Raw genomic sequence first — 25346 nt, 5'->3', positions numbered from 1 at the left:
TCCGAAGGCTTGATTGTTGAGGCAATTGCAAACCTCTTTTTACACCTTAGCTTCCATCTACCCCGGGATTCGAACTGACGACCATTGGATTGTTAGTCCAACTGCCTACCAGCGACTCCACCGAGACAGGACCCAGGGAGACGACTCCTACACCTGGACTGAGCTAACGACCTAACCTTTTTTAGGTTAGTCCGGGACCAACATTTACTTCCCTTCCGACGGAAGGCGTGATCAGACAAATCTCGTCTCGAAAAATGCCACCGGGACCGTCTGGGATCGAACCCAAGCCGACTGGGTGAGAGGCAATCACGCTTACCCCTGCACCACGGTCCCGATTGACTTAGTATTCTCAAATATCAAAAAATGTTATTCCCAAGTTATTTCCGTCTGCTCGGAAAATGCAAAATTTGTTACAACTTGCAATTTTTTTGTCCTGCTTAAAGCAAAATTTAAAACACATGAAAACAAAAACAGTGCAAAAGAAAAAAATCAAAAAGAGCTTTTCCACAATGTTTTCCCGTGCATTTCAAGTAAACGCTCTCGAACCCAAAGTGTCACACCAAGTTTTGAACTCTTAACTTGTTTTGCCCCAGCAAAAATCTATGTCACCGAGACCAAAAAAAAAAAAATATGCAAATCATAATACTCCAGCTGTGTGTAAGTGTGACAAACAAAAATATTTGCATGATTCAATTGGCAGCGGAGCCATCAGCGTTCACGTTTCCCTTAGCTGCCGGTATTTTTCGGGGAGTGGAAGCAAAGTTGCACACGCACTTAAGCCACCAGCAATCGATAATCTCACGTAACATCGCTGCCCAGGATCAGAATCCCTTCCTTCTCCGGAGGCAAAAGTTCTTGTGCCAGCTCAGACTGTGTGACACAAATAAGTTGTTTACGTCGTCGATGCTAGATTTCCCTGCAGATTTTGTCACGTTTCCATTTCAAACAAATGGCACGGAATTGATTTGGAAATCCAACCGCCCCCACCCCTGCTCCCTCCCGAAAACGGAACAAATAGAAAGAAAAAAAACTTTCACTTTTCCCCCCTTCCCCCCCCAAACACACCGGGTTGGAGGGGATTTTCCTCGGGTATGCTCCCGGTGCGGGGGAAAAAGGGCGATATGTTTGAATGGATAACTCGTTTGTTTTGATGCGACGTGTTAGCTCCCTGCCATCATCAATATTGGCTGGCAGAGGCATCAGCAAGAGGGGGTCCTCCTTTTTCGCCGAAACATTTTTCAGCTGCTGATCTATCGATGAGACACGGTGGGATGACTTTAAATTGAAAATTGGTCAAAAATAATTAGACTATTAATTATTAAAAGCATATCATGGATTCAAATAAATATTGCGTTTTTGTTATGAGAAAAGACATTATGGTCGAATTTTCGAAATGTCAGAATATCTATACAATTCGATGTCATCTGACGCAATGTGGAAAACCTAAAAATCAATTAATTTACTTAATATGTATTTCTATTAATGTTATTTCAAGATTATTATATTTGCTGTTTGATTTTTCTTTTGTTTAAGAAAGCAGCAGTTTTATACGAAATCGGTCTTTTTTCATTAATTTTAATTTTTGTATTTTTTAATCCGGCTGAAACTTTTTTGGTGCCTTTGGTATGCCCAAAAAATCCATTTTGCATCTTTAGTTTGTCCATATAATTTTTCATACAAATTTGGCAGCTGTCCATACAAAAATGATATGTGAAAATTCAAAAATCTGTATCTTTTGAAGGAATTTTTTGATCGATTTGGTGTCTTCGGCAAAGCTGCAGGTATGGTTGTAGTATGAACTACACTGAAAAAAAATGATACACGGTAAAATTTTTTTGATGATTTTTAATTACACTTTTTGTTACTAAAACTTGATTTGCAAAAAAAAATATTTTATTTCTTTTATTTTTTGATATGTTTTAGAGAACATTAAATGACAACTTTTCAGAAATTTTCAGAATAGTCAAAAAATCGAAATATTGGTCGCATTTTTTTTTTAAAGTTTTTAAGTTATAGCCATTTTAATGTAACTATTTTCAAAATAGTCGCAGTTATTGATTTTTTTAAAATAGTGCCCATGTTTGCCCACTCTTGAAAAAAATATTTTTGAAAAGCTGAGAAAATTCACTTTATTTTGCAAAGTCCGAATAACTTTGTTGATACGACCCTTAGTTGCTGAGATATTGCCATGACAAGGGATAAAAACAAGAAAATTGATGTTTTATAAGTCTCATATAAACAACCCACCATTTTCTAATGTAGATATCTCAGCAACTAATGGTCCAATTTACAATGTTAAAACATGAAACATTCGTAAAATTTTCCGATCTTTTCGAAAAAAATATTTTCATAAATTTTTAATAAAAACTAACATTTCAAAAAGACCAAACATTCAATATAACGCCCTTTTCTGACTTCTCAAAATGTTTTTTTTTGCGATTTTGCTGATAGTTTTGATTATTTCCGTTTCATAAATTCAAATGTTTTTGGTTATTTGTAACATTTTGAAGTTTTTGTCATAGTTACGGTCTAAATAAGGCTTGTATTAGTCAAACCTTTGCCATATCAATCATAAAATATTTTACAAAACTGAAGATTTTATGATATTTGATAAAATTTATAATAATAAAAAAATATATCTAAATCCTTTTTGATACCATTTCTGACCAAAAATTTTCCCCCTAAGTGCGACGTGTGTTTATCATCGCTTTTTCCCAGAAGAAAAAAAAAAGCTCAACGTTCAACATCTCCATTTATGCAAATTAGCCCATACATGACACACACACACAGACGTCAACGTCGACGATGATGATGATTGCGATTGGGACACCGGGTTTTGATCAACGAGAAAGAAAGAATCGAAACTGTGTTTTTTTTTTTTTTTGGGAGGAGGTTTTTCTCCGGAAAATAGATGAACTGATAGCTATTTACGATTCCAATAAACTAGCGGTAGAGCGCCTTATCTGCTCTCTCTTTTTTTTCGTTTAGTCCTTTTGAATTTCGTCGTATGGCTTTATTTTAAAGCATTGACTGAGGAGCTTCCGCCAGAGTGGGAAGTCGGCTGCTGTCAGCAGGGTTGACGATCAATCTTGCCGCCAGTCGGGACACAACGGAGTAGACGGAAGATTCCAATCTCTCGGGAAGACTCTTGGGCTGTGGTGTGAGCGCTCTATTCAGCTGAATGAACAGACTAGATTGAGTTTCTCGCTTTCTATAAAAGATGGGGTAAAGTGAGATTATGTAGTTATGTTCAAGAATTTTCAGATGTTATAATGATGATTAGTTTGAAATTCATTATTAAAGTTTTCTATAAACAAACACACAATATAGCTATTGTGAGCCATTTCACCCAAGCTGCCTTTTTATAATATCCAAAAAATCTTTACTCTTCTCTTATGCAAATAGTCCAAATAACAAGTTCCCATACACTTTCCCTACCATACAGTAACTTCATGCCTGTTGAGATTATCTACCGCACGTACTCGACGAACTCTTCTGCCTAGATCTATCGGAACTCCATTTGCGAAGACGTACGAGAACGCTCCCGGGCTAAGAAAACTTCCTCCTCGTGGCGAGTGCATCCTTCTCGTACGAAAAGCCAGAAACCCGCAAAGACCGACCCTCGGAAAGCCGGAAAGAAAGGATTACAGAAATTTTCTAATTAAATTGAAAGAAAGTCGGAAATATTTACAATCTGCAACCGCAGCCCGGAAGGAGTCCCAGTATGAGCTTAGAGGGTTGAAATTTAGGGTAGAGTTAACAATTCTGAAGCTGACATTAGAAACTGATGAAGTCTGTTCAAAGTAGGACAATCTACCCTTTTCAGAAACCAAGCTGCACAGGATTCGACGAAAAGCCGGAATGATGCCCTGCGGTTTGATATTTTATCAGCTTTCGCATTGCGTTGCAAACGAAAGGACCTCTGCTACAGAGTTCACCGAGGTTAGGCTAGGACGATGTAATGCTGCTATTATTGAAGCTAGAATGTCTGAAAGGTATGGAAGTTTGGAGTTGAAGTTGAACGAAGTAGACAATTCAAACAAAGTCATAGACATATAGATATAAATTTCAGTACAATGTATCAAGATTTCTATCGACCTTCAACTAGTCGAAGATCAAAATTTAGTTTCGACTTCGTCCGGTCAAACCAACCCCAGATTAAAACGATGCATCAGTTCAAATCGAAGGAAATTACGCAAAACTTGCCAAGTTGGAAACTCAAAGATTCCGGACCAGGAAACCCCTTCTTCTGGCATGCACATGGAAAGTGAAATCGCCCGCGGAGCAATACAACTCACTCCCCCCATTACGATCCAAAGTTTGTCTAATGAAGGTCCTCCAAACATTCCCCCCTTCTCAGCCGAAACCGGAACCGACCCGGAAGATCCAGCGGATCCGCTGCAGAGTTGTTCTGGTGCGCTGGAATACGTCGAGTCCGGTTTCGGATGCGTTCGACCGGATCAACACTGTGCTGCACACGTACACACACACACACACACACAAACACTTTTACAAACATCACAAGAATAAATATGTAAGCAGAGATCTGGTAGAGAGTTGCAAACTTGCAAGAGTTGTGATACTCTTACGTACTCTAGCAAGAATCGGTTTGTTGTCCCTATGTTGGACCTAACACAAAAATCTTGGCTTGGTTTCAACAAACTTTTTAATGAATCGCAAAACAAAATTTAGAAGATGAAACATAAAACAAACATTTCAACACTTACCCTTCGCACTGCAGGCTAGGCAAGCATGCTGTCAATGCTGGTTTGGTCGTCGACAGGATATTAAATTTTCAATTTTCGGTTTTCGTTTGTACTCTGCACTCTGTACGCTTGTACGAAGCATCAGATCGATTGCGGGGGAGCTAGGGGAGTGTTGTAGTACACGTTGAAGATTGGATTGGAAGCTGGTGAACTTGTGTATGGGACCAGGAGCGGTTTTGTGGAGTTTTTAGAGTTAAAATTGGAAAGGGTTATTTAAATTAACTAACTAAAAAATGTCTGTAAAATGATGAATCCAACACAGTCAAAATTTCGCACCATTTAAAGGTGTTAAATGTAATACGTAATGTTTCCTCTTTCATGATGTAATTATACCTCAATTTTAGTTTAAATGTGGAATTATTACGAAAAAGTGGTATGTTTACAATTTTTAGACATAAAATAACAATTTTTTTCTGAAATGAATGATTCTCGCTGAGATGCGACAGCTTCTTACACAATGTATCCAAGAGGTTAAAGAAAATATGAGTCTTAGACACACCGCTTGGAAAAAGAGAACATTTTCTTCAAGATTCGAAAGGCGTGTGTGTTCTATGGGATTTCTCACATTTTTTTGAATTTATCATTAAAATACCATGAAAAATCATTTTTGCGATTAAAATGGTTTAACTGCGAACTAAATTTAATGCAATTGTCCAAATCATTTATTTGAGTTCGATAAAAACATTTTTTATGAAAATATACAAATTGATCATTCTACCTGCATATTAAAAAAAAAATCTGATCAAGCACAAATCTGAAGGGGAAACCCCAAATCAGTGTTTCTTTTCGACCCATTTCCCCCCTTGGCTAATGTTCAAGAACTCCACCCCCAGTTGTAGAACTCACCAACAGCAACATTTCTTCAGAACATTGTATAGCTGTAAAATTCAAACGCAAAAAAGTTACAAGAAGATTTCAGACTTCAGGACCAATGGTTCGCGATGCTTTCGTTTGTCTAGCGCATTTTTGGTTGTAACTTGTTTTGTAGTCATCAAAAATCAACACTATGTTCAGCAAAGTTGTACGATTTGGTGTGTTCTACAATTCCTTCATACACAACTTTGTCAAACTCCGTAACTGAAAAGCACTACAAACAAAAAATGTGCCGCGAACCAAAAAAATGAGCGTCGCGATGGTTGACATCACTGCTGCTTACTAAAATATAAAATGTTTAACAATTTATTTGTTTTTAAATCCATTTTTCATCATTGTCGCAAGTTTAATGAAATCCAAAGCCTCATAAAAAGCATTTCTTTAAATTGTATCTGAATGAAACCAAAAAAAAATCATGTCGTTGTTTTATGCCAACCAATTTTGCTTAATGAAAATTTATTTTGAATTTGGTATTCAGCAAAACGTCATGTTTAAAGGAAAATCCAAGCTAACAATAATTGAAAATATCACTTACAAAAAAAAAAATAACAATGTCATGATTGAAACAATCTTAAAATTAGAGGATTTTTTTCAAAACATGTTTCAATATTTGCAAGAACTGTTCTTGCTTGGAAGTATGAGATTTCTCATGAGAATTTTCTTTTAATAATTGTTAACACTGCGCATTTTCGAAAATAAGAAAAAAATATTTTGAAATTTGTCATGTTTCCAACAATATAAAAATTCGCAAAGATTAATTAAAGAAATCTTAATACCCAGTTCATATTTGAAAATAAAATAAAAAAAAACTCGCTAAAATCAATGACAATATTATCTTTAAAAAGTACTAGAAACTTTCAAACAAATGCAAAAAACTGAAAAAAAAACTGCTCATGTTTGAAATGATATGAAAACTTTTAGGTACCTTTCTCAATTTGAATTCTGCACAATACCTTTATGGCAGGGGTGCACAAAGTTGTTGGATGCCGGGCCAAATTTGAAATTCAAATGAGCTTGCGGGCCAAATGCATAAAGACTCAAAAGTGCATTTATCACTTGAAGTTTTTTAAACAGTAAACTCTCTCTCTCTCTGTCGATATTGAAGGGACCGGCGAGAGCGAGAGGTACCAAATTATAAAACGGAAAATCAAAGCATTGAAAGGGACACAAAAAAAAATGACTGATGGAACAATATTGATATCGAGAAGATCGATAGCCAAAGAGCCGAATGTATCTGTATTTTTTTAATCGTTATCTTTATTTAAAAATAATAAAAAGCCAAATAATAAGAGTTTTTCATTAGTTTTATTTTTGTTATTGTATTTGAATAAGGATTTAAGTTTTTTTTTATATTTTGAAAATGGTGACATGAAATCTGAACAATTTTTGTAACGGCGTAATTTTATTTTAAATTAAAAATTAACTAATGAAAAATCGTTGCGATTTTCCAACAATTAGGCCAATGACTATGTTTAAAAATGTTTTTGTCTCTCGACTCTGGCCATGGTCGAGGGGAGGCAAACTAATTAAAAGAAGTATAAAAATTGAAATTAAAAACCAGAATTTATACTTTTTAATGAAAAAAAAAGTGCTGGAAAATGTATTAAACTCGCGTACAGTTAATTTGCAATAATTATTTACAAAGAAGATTCAAAAAAACATTTTAGCAAAAAAGAACAATTTTTGTTGTACTGTTTTTAGAAAATTAACTAAAATTCAAATTATTATCGAATAAACTGCATTTTATATGGATTTCAGCTGATGGCACTCAATATACCTTCATTTTGAAAAAGTATAAAATCATTTTACAAAAATGGTCAGCGGGCCATTTTACATTATCATTCAAAATGGGTCCGCGGGCCACGTTTGGTCACCCCTGCTTTATGCCACTTTGGTCACCCCTGCTTTATGGATTAATCTTAAGTGGAAAAATGGTGTTGTACATGAAAAATTTAAAAATTGTTGGAAACATTAAGGTTTCCAAGAATGTGATTTTTTAGAGATAAGGATTTTTAAATTTTTCTAATTGAAACATATTTTCATTGTGTGTTGCGCAAATGAAAACGTGTTATTTAAAATTAAGAGGATAATTTAATTGCAATAAAAATATACTATTAAATAAAGATAATAAAAAAATAGATAAATTATGTTAATAATATTTATTAAGATTGAAAAAAAAAACATAATACAAACAAATAACATTTAATGCTGAAAAGTGACATTTTGGCTAGTTGAACTTTTTAAAGAAATAACTTTTTTTAATAAATAATCAAACTCATATTCCACTTAATAAATTGTTAATGTCAAAACTGGGATTAACAATAGGCCATAAGTTTGAGTAAAACAGAAATTGAAAAAAGGCTTTTGTTTTTATTGTCTTTCAGATAAGGGAATATGATATAATTGAAAGAGAAACAAAGAAAATTTTAAGAAGATTAAAAAATATTTTTTGTCAAATTGTATAAATATTTTCCCTAAAATAAAAGAGTAAAATATATTATGTTGCTTCAAGAATTTTTGTACTTAGAATTTAGCTAAGCTTGATAAATTGCTTTTAATGCTTTATGAATATTTGAAACATTTATCGAAGAAAAAATAACTGACGATTTGATGGTTCCGCGTGACTTCTATTGCAGATAACATTTTTTCTAAATTACTGATATTTTTAAATTCAAAAATGTTGCATTATGCTAAAAAATGTAAAAATCACTCAAAATCAAAACTAAATTTTAAGCATAAGCATAAGCATAAGCATAGGTGCCCACCCGCAGTTGCTACTCCGTTATTGACCAGGACCTCCAGAAGTTACATTCACGAGCCATGGAAGATGAGTGGGAGCTATCTTTCCTCGCTTCGCAACTTCTCAAAGGCCCCTATCATGCTGATCAATACCGGCGCCGGCCACGACCAGTGGTAGGGTCACGGGAAGTGGATGGGAATGTTAGTCCGATACTTGAGTGATAGAGACCGCCCAATCGACTGCTTCTCCGACAAAGTATCACATGAGTTTTGAGGGGTTAGTAGATGGGTATGAGGTCAGGATTCACGAGTGGCAGTGATGTGACCATGAGCATTTTGTTTATCGGTTGAAATTTTTAAATCTTAGGCAGCCGGCTGCGGAAAGATAGATAATTGATTATTTAAAAAGTTTTTTTTATCGAACGCGTGCCAGCCGAGCAGTAGTGCTATGGGCTGGACTTATCAGTATATTTTTACTGTTTTTACAATTTAGATAACGCGAGCAAATTTCAGAAATAGCAAATGAATGACGCTTTACTCTTCATAAAATCGAAAGCTTGATGAGTTAATACTAAAACTGCCAGTTGGAATAAATTTTTACGATCATTTACGACGGAAATTATCGCGAAAAAACAGGACTGCGCGTCCCTAGAAGCACTGCACTTATGATGTCATTATTCAATTATAATAACCAATCACCCCATGCACACAAATAGCAACACAAAAGAAATGAAAATAAGCATGCAAAAACAAGACAGCGCGCCCCCGTGGGCAGCGCACTAATCACAAAAATCAAAACTAAATTTTGCGGTCAAATAAAAAAAATTAAAGCGTTTCTTTGAAGAAGCTGAAGAATTATGTGAAAAATGAGATATGTATTTTGTGTTGTAATTATAGATTGCTATGTATAAAAAGCAAAATAAAAAGTTCAATCAAGTTTTTATTTATTGTTTTTATGATATTTGAAATCATTCAAGTTATGGGTTAAATGGCCTTCAACATGCACATTCAAAGCGGGTCCACGGACCAAACAAAACATGATCGTGGGTCATACTTTGATCACCCTGGACTTAAATCCTATAATGTGTACTTATCATTAATTGAAACTAATTGAAAACACTTTTGAGGAAAATCATTAATTGTGTTTTAACATTTTGAAACAATTAACAAAAATAAATTGGATGTTTTCAAATAAAATTAGACTTTGTAGTAGAAAAGAAGATAGATATTTATTAAGATATTAACTGTTTAGTAAGGAGCCCAAAAGATTCTGATATATTTGTCATTTTTTTCGGTTTTAATTAGTAAGCTTGAGCGGTAGCAATATCCGTGTATATAAATGACTTATTTTTATAGAAAGTATAGATGAATATAGAAAGTATATAGCTGAATGGAATGCAAAATATAAATTCACTCGATCACAAACTCAACCATTCCAATCCAAATACCGATTTTGTATGATAATAGTAAAGTAATTGAAATTTATAAGTTTATTAGTCATTTTTGCTATATGAATGCTGACACGACGAAGTAATTTTAATTTAATAGAATAATTTAAAATGAACATTTTCGATCTTTATAAAAAAATAATATGACGATGATAAATAGTTTTCAACATTATACATTGAAACTAAACATTTAATTTTTCCTGAAATCTTGCCTACAAAGCAAAAATCCGATGGTAAAATCGCATGCAAAAGCATGCACATCACCTTCGTCTAAATAAACATTTAATATTACACACTGCATGTACATTTTTGCAAACACAAAAAAAGTTGCAACCGACGGGATTCAAACCCAGCACCAACAGTAAGGACTGGCGCCTTAGCCCACTCGGCCATCAGACCAATGAAAAGTTGTTAGGATAAACGCATATATGAGCTTGACATTTCGGTCGAGTAAGTTTCGCATACTGATGGGCTACATATTTCAGGGTGTAAAATCACATCAAATTGTATAAAATAATGCAATATTTATTTTACACGCAGGACTTTTACACGCAGCTAGATTACTACTTTTTTAGCTGTGTAAATCTTCTAAAATTGTCCAACAAGTCTTTCCAAAACACTTGAATCACCCTCACAAAACATCTCCTCGAACCTGAACCGCGACTCCGTCCGCCGCCTCCGGCAATCATGTCAAACAGAACACTTTATTGCTTATTGTTTCTACGCGTCGTCATCGTTGTCGTGGATCCCCTTCTAGCTTCCACTCTCCAAAGCAAATATTTAGGTTAAGGATGTAATAATCTTCCAATCCCACTCTCGCACTCGCCCTCGAGTTGTCTAGGATATGAATGTATTTGCCGACATCTCATCGATAACATCAACTTTGACAACGCAGCATCATTTACACAAATTCAATCTCCGCGGGTTTGCTTGCGATTTCCGGCGTTGCTCGGATTTCACCGTGTCAAGGCGGCGAGTTCAATCGTGCTCGAAGAAACTTTCGAAAAATCGGGAAAGGGAACGTGGACACGTTGTGGTGGCAGCGACCACGTGGCTTCAATTAGGGGAGGGTGAATGTCGAGTGCACTTTCGAAGAGGGTTGTTTTTTTGCGCTGCTGAGTTGGACATGTGCCAGCTGTGTTGAGTTTTGGGTTGACGCGAAAGAGGGAAAGTTTATCAGATTTTGTATTGTTGGCAATTGAAAATGCTGTCGAATTAATTACACAAGATGCAATAACATTGCGATGAGATTAATAATTGGAATATTTGATTTAGTATCGTTGTCAGATCTTAATTTACACAGAAGAAAAATGCCGAACTTGTGAAAAACCCATTTCTTGTTAATACTTACTGTGTAATAACAACCATCTCTCCTTCCCTTTTTCAGTACGAACCGGTGTTCGACTCCTCGACCAGCGTGCTGTACCTGAACCACATGCTGCTGTACGAGTGCCAGGGTCTGTCGGACGAGCTGGAGAACCTGTCCCGGCAGCGGGGCCAGCCGTGCTTCCAGCTGCAGTCGATGCACTGCAACACCGTCGTCGCCAACTGGGCACGTGGATCGGATGTAAGTTTTTTTTTCCCCTTTCGTGTAATTTTTCCTAAGGTGGGTTTGAATTATAATTGGCCACCACCCCCGCAGCACGAGGTCCTTCCAAGGAAGGAAGGAAATTGCATTTTCCGCCGCAGCGAGCAGTGGTGTTGGGATGGCGTTACCATTACGCCAAGCGCTCGTTTGATGAAGAGTGACAAAAGTCGCACCGTTTGAGTTGCGGTGCCAGGGATCTGGGACCTTTTGAACTTGTCACCAGGCAGGGATTCTACCGATTGTTTCAAACTGACAAATTGGTTGGAATTTTTGAATAAAATTTTAATTGTTTCTTTTAATATTTTCTTTTATATTTCTTTGTTAATCTGTATCCGGGCAGACGGTAATAACAATATTTATGCAATTTCAATAACAAATATTGTTAAAATAACAGAAAATGTTTTGGAATCTTCTTGAAAAATCAATTTTTGCATAAGAATTTAATAATAGCTTATGTTATCATAACAAAATTTGTTATTGGTCAAATATTAGTTGGAAGCCAAAACAACATGGAAATAACATTTTTTATTCTGGAAGAATACCTCCAACTGTCATTGAGATGATCAGATAGTTATTAAAATAACAAAACATAATAACATTTGTGCGAAGAATAACTAACAATGTACATAACAATTACAATCCAATAAAAAAAATCATAACGACGAATAACAAATCTTGTTATAAATAACACAAAATGTTATTAGGCTAGTATTTTCAAATATCAAAAAATGTAATTACCACGTTATTTCCGTCTGCTCGGGTATCCTGACAAGAGATTCTCTGATCGATTTTTATTTGAATTTTTGTTACTAAGCTGGATTCCCTTAAATAATATGTTTTTTTAAAACAATTTTCAATTCACAATTTTTTTTAAGTGAATAAGTCCAGAGATAGCATTCAGACTCGATTCGAAGTTTTGATTATGTGAAATTTGATTATCCGGTTCCGGTTTGTTTGAGACTTTGGATAATCGAATCATGAACAAAAAAAAACGTGTATTTTTCATTGTCTTACTTTTAACATTCGAGTTCGAAATAGATAAAGAGATTTAATGTTTTAGTCAAATTTGATTTCTGATTGCCCAATAAATTTCAAAAATACATTTTTCAATATTTCTTTAGCGCCATTTTGGCCTCCATTTTGGATTTAAAAATGCTTCAACATATTTAAGTTAAGCTCGACAGTCAAAAATATAGTAACATTAAAAATAATCGTGATTTGATAATCCAAAGTGAATTTATTCAAGGCCTTCGAATAATCGAGTCTGGACTGTATTTTGCGCTGAAATCGGGATGGTGCAAAATTTGGTACAGAAGTATCATTTTTGAAACAATTATGACTTCTGGAGCAACAATGCAATTTTTAAATTGCAGGAATGTAACATTTTTCGAAAATGTGTAAGGGGTTACATACATGTAAATCGTCAAAAATGTCCGAGGTGGGTATGAGCACACACTTTAATTTTTTTTAATTCTTTTTGCAGGGTATTGGATTTGGATGTATAATTTCCGAGATAGTATAGTTATTTTGAGATATCAGTTTCAAAAAACGGGTGCCACGATATCTCAACACTGCTTTGACCAAATCGGCTCAAAATTTTGGTGAAGACTTGTTAAACCGGTCTCTTGTGCATGACGAATGCCGATTTTCAAAAACTTAATTTAACCCTTTCAGGCCTGAATTTTTCTGAGCTGTGTTAATCTACAATTTTGGTACCAGTAGTTCATTTTTTCCATGGGTAAACAGAAACAGGCAAAAAAAAGTTACATTTCATTATTGGACGTTCTGGGTCCTCCAAAGTGTCCTGGAATATAGATCTTGGAGTCTACCGCCGTAACAACACGATTCTACCAAGTTTCCGATTATGGTTCATATTCAGTGATGTCCCTGGGACCCTTTGGCAACACTATGAGCTATGTGGATCACTTTTGGGATGTTCTGGGTCCTCCAAAGTGTCCTAGAATACAGATCTTGGAGTCTACCGCCGTAACAACACGATTCTACCAAGTTTCCGATTATGGTTCATATTCAGTGATGTCCCTGGGACCCTTTGGCAACACTATGAGCTATGTGGATCACTTTTGGGATGTTCTGGGTCCTCCAAAGTGTCCTAGAATACAGATCTTGGAGTCTACCGCCGTAACAACACGATTCTACCAAGTTTCCGATTATGGATCATATTCAGTGATGTCCCTGGGACCCTTTGGCAACCCTCTGAGCTATGTGGGTCACTTTTGGGATGATCTGGGTCCTCCAAAGTGTCCTGAAATACAGATCTTGGAGTCTACCGCCGTAACAACACGATTCTACCAAGTTTCCGATCATGGTTCATATTCAGTGATGTCCCTGGGACCCTTTGGCAACACCATGAGCTATGTGGATCACTTTTGGGATGTTCTGGGTCCTCCAAAGTGTCCTAGAATACAGATCTTGGAGTCTACCGCCGTAACAACACGATTCTACCAAGTTTCCGATCATGGTTCATATTCAGTGATGTCCCTGGGACCCTTTGGCAACACTATGAGCTATGTGGATCACTTTTGGGATGATCTGGGCCCTCCAAAGTGTCCTGGAATACAGATCTTGGAGTCTACCGCCGTAACAACACGATTCTACCAAGTTTTCGATCATGGTTCATATTCAGTGATGTCCCTGGGACCCTTTGGCAACACTATGAGCTATGTGGATCACTTTTGGGATGATCTGGGTCCTCCAAAGTGTCCTGGAATACAGATCTTGGAGTCTACCGCCGTAACAACACGATTCTACCAAGTTTCCGATCATGGTTCATATTCAGTGATGTCCCTGGGACCCTTTGGCAACACTATGAGCTATGTGGATCACTTTTGGGATGTTCTGGGTTCTCCAAAGTGTCCTGGAATACAGATCTTGGAGTCTACCGCCGTAACAACACGATTCTACCAAGTTTCCGATCATGGTTCATATTCAGTGATGTCCCTGGGACCCTTTGGCAACACCATGAGCTATGTGGATCACTTTTGGGATGTTCTGGGTCCTCCAAAGTGTCCTAGAATACATATCTTGGAGTCTACCGCCGTAACAACACGATTCTACCAAGTTTCCGATTATGGTTCATATTCAGTGATGTCCCTGGGACCCTTTGGCAACACTATGAGCTATGTGGATCACTTTTGGGATGTTCTGGGTCCTCCAAAGTGTCCTAGAATACAGATCTTGGAGTCTACCGCCGTAACAACACGATTCTACCAAGTTTCCGATTATGGTTCATATTCAGTGATGTCCCTGGGACCCTTTGGCAACACTATGAGCTATGTGGATCACTTTTGGGATGTTCTGGGTCCTCCAAAGTGTCCTAGAATACAGATCTTGGAGTCTACCGCCGTAACAACACGATTCTACCAAGTTTCCGATTATGGATCATATTCAGTGATGTCCCTGGGACCCTTTGGCAACACTATGAGCTATGTGGATCACTTTTGGGATGTTCTGGGTCCTCCAAAGTGTCCTAGAATACAGATCTTGGAGTCTACCGCCGTAACAACACGATTCTACCAAGTTTCCGATTATGGTTCATATTCAGTGATGTCCCTGGGACCCTTTGGCAACACTATGAGCTATGTGGATCACTTTTGGGATGTTCTGGGTCCTCCAAAGTGTCCTGGAATACAGATCTTGGAGTCTACCGCCGTAACAACACGATTCTACCAAGTTTCAATTATGGTTCATATTCAGTGATGTCCCTGGGACCCTTTGGCAACACTATGAGCTATGTGGATCACTTTTGGGATGATCTGGGTCCTCCAAAGTGTCCTAGAATACAGATCTTGGAGTCTACCGCCGTAACAACACGATTCTACCAAGTTTCCGATCATGGTTCATATTCAGTGATGTCCCTGGGACCCTTTGGCAATACTATGAGCTATGTGGATCACTTTTGGGATGTCCTGGGTCATCCAAAGTGTCCAGGAATACAGATCTTGGAGTCTACCGCCGTAACAACACGATTCTACCAAGTTTCCGATTATGGTTCATATTCAGTGATGTCCCTGGAACCTTTTGGCAACCTTCTGAGCTATGTGGATCACTTTTGGGATGATCTGGGTCCTCCAAAGTGTCCTGGAATACAGATCTTGGAGTCTACCGCCGTAACAAGATTCTACCAAGTTTCGATTAGGTTCATATTCAGTGATGTCCCTGGGACCGTTGGAAACACTATGAGCTATGTGGATCATTTTTGGATGTTCTGGGTCCTCCAAGTGTCCTGGAATACAGATCTTGGAGTATACCTCCGTAACAACACGATTGTACCAAGTTTCCGATCATGGTTATGAACCATAATCGGAAACTTGGTAAAATCGTGTTGTTACGGCGGTAGACTCCAAGATCTGTATTCCAGGACACTTTGGAGGGCCCAGATCATCCCAAAAGTGATCCACATAGCTCATAGTGTTGCCAAAGGGTCCCAGGGACATCACTGAATATGAACCATAATTGGAAACTTGGTAGAATCGTGTTGTTACGGCGGTAGACTCCAAGATCTGTATTCCAGGACACTTTGGAGGACCCAGAACATCCCAAAAGTGATCCACATAGCTCATAGTGTTGCCAAAGGGTCCCAGGGACATCACTGAATATGAACCATAATCGGAAACTTGGTAGAATCGTGTTGTTACGGCGGTAGACTCCAAGATCTGTATTCTAGGACACTTTGGAGGACCCAGAACATCCCAAAAGTGATCCACATAGCTCATGGTGTTGCCAAAGGGTCCCAGGGACATCACTGAATATGAACCATGATCGGAAACTTGGTAGAATCGTGTTGTTACGGCGGTAGACTCCAAGATCTGTATTCCAGGACACTTTGGAGAACCCAGAACATCCCAAAAGTGATCCACATAGCTCATAGTGTTGCCAAAGGGTCCCAGGGACATCACTGAATATGAACCATGATCGGAAACTTGGTAGAATCGTGTTGTTACGGCGGTAGACTCCAAGATCTGTATTCCAGGACACTTTGGAGGACCCAGATCATCCCAAAAGTGATCCACATAGCTCATAGTGTTGCCAAAGGGTCCCAGGGACATCACTGAATATGAACCATGATCGAAAACTTGGTAGAATCGTGTTGTTACGGCGGTAGACTCCAAGATCTGTATTCCAGGACACTTTGGAGGGCCCAGATCATCCCAAAAGTGATCCACATAGCTCATAGTGTTGCCAAAGGGTCCCAGGGACATCACTGAATATGAACCATGATCGGAAACTTGGTAGAATCGTGTTGTTACGGCGGTAGACTCCAAGATCTGTATTCCTGGACACTTTGGATGACCCAGGACATCCCAAAAGTGATCCACATAGCTCATAGTGTTGCCAAAGGGTCCCAGGGACATCACTGAATATGAACCATAATCGGAAACTTGGTAGAATCGTGTTGTTACGGCGGTAGACTCCAAGATCTGTATTCTAGGACACTTTGGAGGACCCAGAACATCCCAAAAGTGATCCACATAGCTCATAGTGTTGCCAAAGGGTCCCAGGGACATCACTGAATATGAACCATAATCGGAAACTTGGTAGAATCGTGTTGTTACGGCGGTAGACTCCAAGATCTGTATTCCAGGACACTTTGGAGGACCTAGATCATCCCAAAAGAGATCCAAAGGGATCGAAGTGGTCCCAAATGGTCGTGAGGATGTGACTGGTAATAACTAAACTTCATTTGCTTTGAAAAATCGTTGTAAACCTGAATTATCTTCAACATTTTCTGAAGTTTCCAAATTTCAGGTTTTCAGGATGTTCTAGGTCGTCAAAATGGCCATTAACAACCACTCAAACATTTTTTCCTAGATAGAGAAACTCATAAATTACAACTTTGCTGAACAATGTTATATGTTTTGAGCATTGTGTGATTTTATACAACCGAATTTCGGTATGGGTCATATATGACCCATCAGGCCTGAAAGGGTTAAAAAAAGATTAAAACGGGATATGTCTTAGGAGTCTTCACTCCAAATTTCAGCCAATTTGGTCCATCCCATCTCGAGACATCGTGGCACCCGTAAATCAACTCGGTGTTTAGAGAAAAACGTTCACAAAGTTTGACGGATCGCTTTGCGCATGGCAACAATGTGAACTTAAATCGCCTCTTACTCAGTTGAGTCTCAAAATATCTTCATGAAACTTTCAGGAGTGATTGAAAATCATCTTCATTGTGAATTTGGTGAATTTTCTGTAATTTGAAATTTTGAAATTTTCTACATATATGTAACCCCTTAACCTATTTTCAAGCAAATTTGTTTTTGCATCAACATTTTTTTTTTATTTGAAAGATCATCTTTTCTAATATTTTCCAAAAGATCATCAAGTTTTGGTACTGGATTTTGCTCAATCCCATTTTCCAGCGCAAATGAAGCCTGTTAAAGTTTCTTTGAAAATTAAATAAAAACAAAAAAAACATCATAAAATAACATATTTTGGAATTTTAACTGTGGTTGCAACCGTGAAATAAAAATCAAAATTTATTTTGAACAGTTTTAATCATAATCTACAACATTGCAGAAGTCATCAAAATCGTTCAAAAAATCTTTCTCAAGATACAGATTTTGAAAAATTTATGTCATTCTACGATTAAAATTGTTTTGTTCGGATTTTTATAAAAAATAAACATTTTTTTTATGCGAGCCCCAAATATGCGTATCACACTTAGATTTTTTACCGAATTCGGTAAAGTTCACCGAATTTTCAATTTCTGAACAGTTTGGAAAATGAAAATTACCGAATTTGGTAAAACCTTAACGCAATTCGGCAATAAAGATCATTATTGCTCATCGTATAACCAAAATTTGTAAAAATGTTGTTTATTTTGACAACCGATCTAAATTTTACTGATTTTTTAGCTTCCGAATTTGGTAAAAAAATTAAATTGTGTAACATGATTGTAACTAGAAAAAATGCATTTTAGGTTATTGTTAATGAATAGATTTCTATTTTCATACACAAATTAAAAATTCATAAACTTTGAACAATAGTTTTAACAACTTAAATGTCCATTTGGTATGCAGATTTGTATTATTTTTTGTTTGTTTTATTGAACAGAATGTGAAGATGTTATAAGAAGAGTATTACAAAAGGACAATGTTTTATCAAAATAAAAGAAAAACAAAATAAAAAGTATCAATATAGAGAAAAATGTTTTTTTTATTTAGATCAAGACCAATATTCCAAAAGGGCGTAATATTGAATATATGGCCCATTTGAAATGTTAGTCTTGATTTAAAAATAATAATTAATAAATTTCACGAATGTTTCATATGTTTACAATGAAAATCGAACCGTTAGTTGCTTAGATATCGACATTAGAAAAAGGTGAGTTGTTTGGCTGAGAATTAAAAGTCATCAATTTTCCTGTTTTTAAATATTTGGATGGAAATATCTCAGCAACTAAAGGTCGTATCACCAAAGTTTTAAAAAGCAAAATATAGAGCATTTTCTCTGCCTTTCAAAAACATTTTTTTTAGTAGGCAAACATGAGCAATATTTTTAAATTGAATAACTGCGACTTTTTGCAAAAAAGTTTCCTAAAAATGGCTATAACTTGAAAACGGTGTACTTTACCAAAATTTTACTAGGGTACTTTTTGATTGCAAATTCGATTTGATATCGAAAAATGAAGTTGAAAAAATGTGCGACCAATATTTTGTTTTTTTTTTTTTTTAATAAAGTATTGATTCAAAAATTCATAACTCAGTCAAATTTTTTTGCACATTCTGGAAATTTGTGAACAGTTGGCATTTGATGTCTCCTAAAACATATCAGAAAAAAATAAAAATAGCAGATCAAGTTGTTGTGTAAAAAAGTGAAATTAATAATCACCAATTTTTTTTACCGTGCATAATTTTTTTTTCTTGTAGTACCTACAGCTTTGCCGAAGACACATAATCGATCAAAAAAATCTTTCGAAAGATATAGGTTTTTGAATTTTCATTTATCATTTTTGTATGAACAGCTGCCAAATTTGTATGGAAAATTATATGGACAAACAAATGATGCAAAATGGCTTCTTTGGGCATACCGAAGGCACCAAAAAAGTTTTAAACAGATTAAAAATTACAAAAATGAAAATAAAAAAACGACTATTTGGGTTTAACTTGCTTAAAATAAAATCTTTGTTTGCTATAAACATTACTCTTCACAGAAAAAAAATCATGGTAATATTACATAAGAAAAGATGTACATCTTTTATGTCAGAAAAAATGTGTAAATTTACCTCCGAAAATGTGTAATTTTAACACTATTCTGGTGTAATGTCGCATTTTGAGTATAAATTGAGGTAAAATTACATCATAAAAGAGGTGATATTCAACCTTCTAAAATTACACCTTCCAAATTTACACTTTTTTGGCTGTGTTCGTTTAGATCTTATTATGGAGAAAATAATGTAATTCCATGTTGGCATATCAGACTTTTATGTTCGAATGTTCCAAATTATGAATTAAATTTTAAAAAAGTTGAATTTCACAACCCCTGCCACATTTTGCGTGCACATTGCGATTTCCGAAAAAAAACCTACACAGAAAAAAAATCATGGTAATATTACATCTGGGAAGGGGTACATCTTTTATGTCAGAAAAAAGGTGTAATTTTACCTCTGGAAATGTGTAATTTTACCACTTTTCTGGTGTCACTTTTTCAGTCTAAATTGAGGTAAAATTACATCATAAAAGAGGTAATATTCAACCTTCCAAAATTACAGCTTCCATATTTACATTATTTTTTTCTGTGTAGCTCGCGCTTTTTTCTCCGTTGCACCTCGGTTCGCTAATTAACTTGCACTTTTACACGGAAGGTTGCGTCTTCAAAAGAAAGCGCGTCCATTCATAGAAAAATTACAGCTGAAAAAGAGCAACATGAAAGAAATTTCCGCCTCATGGTAGAAGCACAGTTTTCCACTGGAGTGCGCAATTTCGCCCACGCAGCATAACGGGGAGAAAAAATGTCACTTCTGATGTTTGTGGGGCACGAAACATTTCATTCCAAGAAGTTTTACCTCCTTGGAAGACTTGCACACGTGGCGATTGTGGGTGTTTTTTTATCTAACTATTGCTTGCTGAAAACAAAAAGTTTTAGAATTGCTGTGAGGAGATTAGCCCACACAAAAGTCGCCTACACTTTCCCAAACTTTTCCATTTTCATCACAGTGCCATTCTCTGCTGTCATTTGTCTGACTTATTACATCATAACCACGCGGACAAGTGGTCTACAAAAGAGGAAACAAAAAAAAGATCCATCCTCGAGTCAACACGTGGCTGTTGACTTTGTGCAGAGCCGTAAAATTGTTTTAATTAAAAAAATCCTGTTTGAGCGAATTTAATTTACAAAAATACCATTGCAGAGGAAAAAAAAGCGTTTCTGAGGCAATATTTGCTCTTGCATCCCACTAGCAGCTGTGGGCTCGTTTTTCTGATGTCTGTGCACAAATTGAGTTTTGTTTGCTTTTTTGGGGAAGTTTAAAAAAATGAAATAATAAACAAACATTTACCTTCACATTTGAGGTAACGTGACAGATTTGAGTTGAGCTTTTCGAATCAGTGTGGATAGCAGTGTTGCCAGGATGTCAATTTGTGTTAAATTTTACATTTTAAGTTTAGAAAATTTGCTTCGAGAACCCATCGGTGCCACCAGGCTACCTCTCCAATTGTCTTGAATACAATATTATTTGGTCGTGAAAGGTCGTAGACAATCAACGACCCCCTCCGAAGGTGTGAGTTGACACAGTTGAAACTCCCATCTCGAAAGCATTCCAAAAGAAATAGAACTTGATTTGTCGCAAGAAATCGCCTTCAAATATGCAATTTGCACTACGTGATCCAAAAAACGGTATGCCAAAAACGCCCGAAAGTATGCAATTTCTCAGTGCCACCTAGGGTGCAAATTTGCAGTCTGGCGTAAAAGTCACGCCAGTCCACCTGGGTGTAATACCGTTTTTTTTTTCGCCCAAACCTCCAGTCTAGACCCATATTCCAAATGGTCTAACAAAAAGGTCGTCCGGGCAAATGGATTAGTCCCAGAAAGATACCTGCCAAGGGTTCCTCGGCTAGTTCAGCAAAAGTGTGGGCGGCGACCGGGGAAACCCGGACGAAATTACCCCTTTTTTGCCCTGGCGCGCGCAAACTTACGGCATGGACTTGGAAATGGTGCAAAAGCACTACACTAAATTACGGAGCCGAACGTGACTAAACGCTAAACTATGCCAACCTTTGCGAGCGCACGTGGCATTACAACTGACTGACGTGATGTAGCTGATTTTGTGTTTTTTATTTTTTCGATGGTGAAACCTTAAAAGAAAAATTTAAATTGAAAGGTACAAAATGTCGTGCTGAATTTGTTGCACTCGATGTTGCGGCGATCGAAAAGTTAATCGACCAGAATAATTCAATTTAGTTCGACTCCACCTTTTTGCTGTTCTTTGTTTTAAGGTTTGAACTTTGACACGATCTCAGAATTGAAATTGAAATCAAATGATGTTGTGATTTTCGTGCATTTTGCTACATTAAAAATCGTTTTCTTTGAAATTTATGACTTTCACGTGAAATCACAAGTCAATAAAAAAAGAGTCGGAAATCAATTTGCGGCACTGTCAACCGCACATTATCGTGCCAAATCAGCGCCAACAAGTTCCGCCAACCCGTGTCGTCATGGCGGTCGTGAAATGTACGTGAAGTTCACGATAGTGACGATGGCGGAGCCGTGTTTCCGCAAAGTAAAAGTGTACCTTCTCCACAGTCGATTGGGAACCGGTTCAACCATGTAAATCGGCGGTCGGAGTTTCGCAGGATATGCCAAAATGCCAATGACAGCGCGGCAATGCAATGGAGAGGGGTGGCGAGATGCATCGTGACATATGTGGGGGTGGAAAAAGGGAAGGTTGAAAGATTTGAGAACAAGCTAAGCTTGTTAAGGATTAGGGTGACTTTGTTGAAACCAATAACAGGTGTTTTTATTCCAGTTCCAGTTCTAAAGTAAAATTCAAAGCTTTCAAAGAATTGGACCGCCTAAAATAATGTATTTTGATGCGATGATAATCACTTTGAGCATGATTGAAAAAATTAAAACATATTTTGAAGTTTTGTGGAATTGCACAGGTCCACAAAAAAAATGCGAAATCTAATAATTGTAAAACAACTGTGAACAATGCATTTTACAACACTTCTTTCATTGAAATGCACAGAAAAAAATAATGTAAATTTGGGAGCTGTAATTTAAGAAGGTTGAATATTACCGCTTGTATGATGTAATTTTACCTCAATTTAGACTGAAAAAGTGACATTACACCAGAAAATTGGTAAAATTACATATTTCCAGAGGTAAAATTACACCTTTTTTCTGACATAAAAGATGTACCCCTTCCCAGATGTAATATTACCAAGGTTTTTTTTTTTATTTTCTGTGTGGCAAGAAGTTTCAATGTTTAATTTTGTTTTGTCTCTCTCTCCCTGGACTTGGCCAAAGGCAAGTTACATAAAATTTGAAAAATATTTGCAACGGTCTTTTTTTGATTTAAATAAGAATATTAAAAAAAAATAATTGTATATAGCGACAATTTTAAACATGCACACTTGTAGGGCTTGGCAAAATGAAAAGTTGCTTAATTGTATCAAAATTTATATACAAAAATAGTTTTAAAATAGCACAAAAAAGTAAAACAAGATTAAATAATTTTAAACTTTCGAGATATTTTTTGCAAGTAAACCTACTCTATATTGAGAAAATTCACATGCTTGAGGTCTTGAGAATGAGGTCCAACTTCATCATCTTGTATGCAGTCATGCCCCGGTTTTGCACGCATCGGGATTAACTGAAACACAGAGCTTGTGGGATTTTGGCTATATGGGAGACATTGGCTAACATACTCAATTTACTCATACTAACATAAAAAATATGGTCAGTGTTTTGGAATCGGGATGATGTTATGAATTACATGAAAATTTTCACATAAATACGTATTTTTCTGTATTTTGAAAATGCAATGTTTCTCGAAAAAATACTCAAAATTTTTGTTATTGCAATATGGGTATTCAATAATCCGGATTTTTCATAGATTTCACAAAGCTACGTATTAAAAAAATACTCAAAATTTTAGTTTTTTTTTACAATATCAAACGATTGGGATTTTTTCAGAAATTTCGAATGTAATTACATATTTTTTTTAAATTACTCAACATTTTCAAAGAACTACGTATTTTTGAAGAAATGCTCAAAATTAATTTTTTAAGACATTTTTTGAAAATACAAAAAAAAATCACAAAAGTACGTTTTTTTTGAAAAAAATACTCGAATTTTCAGTTTTTTTTAATTTAATCATTTTTTCGTGATGGGTTTTTCACACATTTTAAATTAAGTATTTTTTTTTTGAAAATACTCAAAATTTTCACAAAACTACATGTTTTCTAAAAAACACATAAATTTTTTTCAAAATGTATATCAAACGATCAGGATTTTTTCATATTTTCGAAAGTTGTAACACATTTTTTTTAAATTATCAAAATTTTAAACAAAACTACGTATTTTCGTAAAATGGCTCAAAATTTCAGTTTTTTTTACAATAAGGGTATTAAATGATCGGTATATTTTCATAAATTTCGAAAGCTATGACATTTTTTTAAATACATAAAATTTTTACAAAACTATGATTTTTCTTACAAAATACTCGAAATTTCAAATTTTCAAAATTTTGAGTGCTTTTTTTTTCGAAAACACGTAGTTTTGTGAAAATTTTGAGTATTTTAAAAAAGATTGTTATAACATTCGAAATGTATGAAAAAAAATCCTCTCATTTGATACCAATATTATGAAAAACTGAAATTTGAGGTTTTTTTTCGAAAATACGTGGTTTTGTGCAAATTTTGAGTATTTAAAAAAAATATTATTACAATCCAAATGTATGAAAAAGTCCCGATCATTTGATACCTGTATTGTGAAAAACTGATATTTTGAGTGTTTTTTCGAAAATACGTAGTTTTGTGAAAATGTTGAGCATTTTCAAAAAATGATGTAATAACAATCAAAATTAAAAAATCCAATCATTTGATATATATATATATCAATCGTGCAAAAAAACTGAAATTCTGAGTATTTTTTTAAAAATTAGTAGTTTTGTGAAAATTTACAGTATTTTCATAAAAATGTATGACATTTGAAATGTATGACATAAACACGATCATTTGATACCGATATTAAAATAACAAATATTTTAAGTTTTATTATTATTATTATTATATATATGAGAATATGGTTTATTGGGGAAAACTAGTAAATTGCATTGTTTTGTAAGAAAATCTTATTATGAATGTGACTTTTCAGAAGAAAAAACTTCTTGAAAAAATCCCAATTTTATGACATCTATTTTTTATGCTAAAATGTTTTTTTTTCTATTTCATGAAAATTTTGAATATGATTTTCAACTGACTTTTTTCATATTGTTAGGCTTGATTGAAAAAAAAAGAAATTGTGTATTATTAAGAATGCCCAAAATATAATAATTTTAAACAAGAGTTTTTTTTAATGTCCTATTGCAGTTTATATGTAAATAAACCGTATTTAAAAAAAACTATAGATTCTAATATTTAAATAAGCACCAGGAAATACACAGTTTTTAAAAAGAAGTTTTCAATAAATTCTTGTGAAGGTTGAAAAGTTTCAAAAATTAGTTTATTATAATAAAAAAAGATAATAGTAGTTTATGCAACAAGTTGCAAAAAGAGGATTTTTTCAGCACGAGTCGTACATTTATCCAACGAGGTTCACCGAGTGAAAAGTGCTGAAAAAATCAAGTTTTGCAACGAGTTCCATACAACATTTTTAGCAATTCCAAAAACACCCATTGAGTGAAATTTTAAGTCAAATTTTCATGTATTTTGTCAATAAATCGTTTAAATCTAAAAAATGTTGAAA

At 35.4% G+C, this 25346-nt stretch overlaps 1 protein-coding gene across 1 annotated transcript in view; it reads left to right on the top strand.

Annotated features, from left to right (window-relative positions):
* The window catches only part of LOC6036763 (MOXD1 homolog 2), a 143040-nt gene that overhangs the window by 46684 nt on the left and 71010 nt on the right, over positions 1–25346 (top strand). The window contains exon 5 of the mRNA XM_038250291.1: positions 11214–11393. Coding sequence (XP_038106219.1) covers positions 11214–11393 — 180 coding nt within the window. The remainder of the gene's footprint in view (positions 1–11213; positions 11394–25346) is intronic.

Source organism: Culex quinquefasciatus, chromosome 2 (assembly GCF_015732765.1).
Source record: "Culex quinquefasciatus strain JHB chromosome 2, VPISU_Cqui_1.0_pri_paternal, whole genome shotgun sequence".
NCBI classification, from domain to species: domain Eukaryota; kingdom Metazoa; phylum Arthropoda; class Insecta; order Diptera; family Culicidae; genus Culex; species Culex quinquefasciatus.
This window is presented reverse-complemented; position numbering and strand designations above follow the sequence as displayed.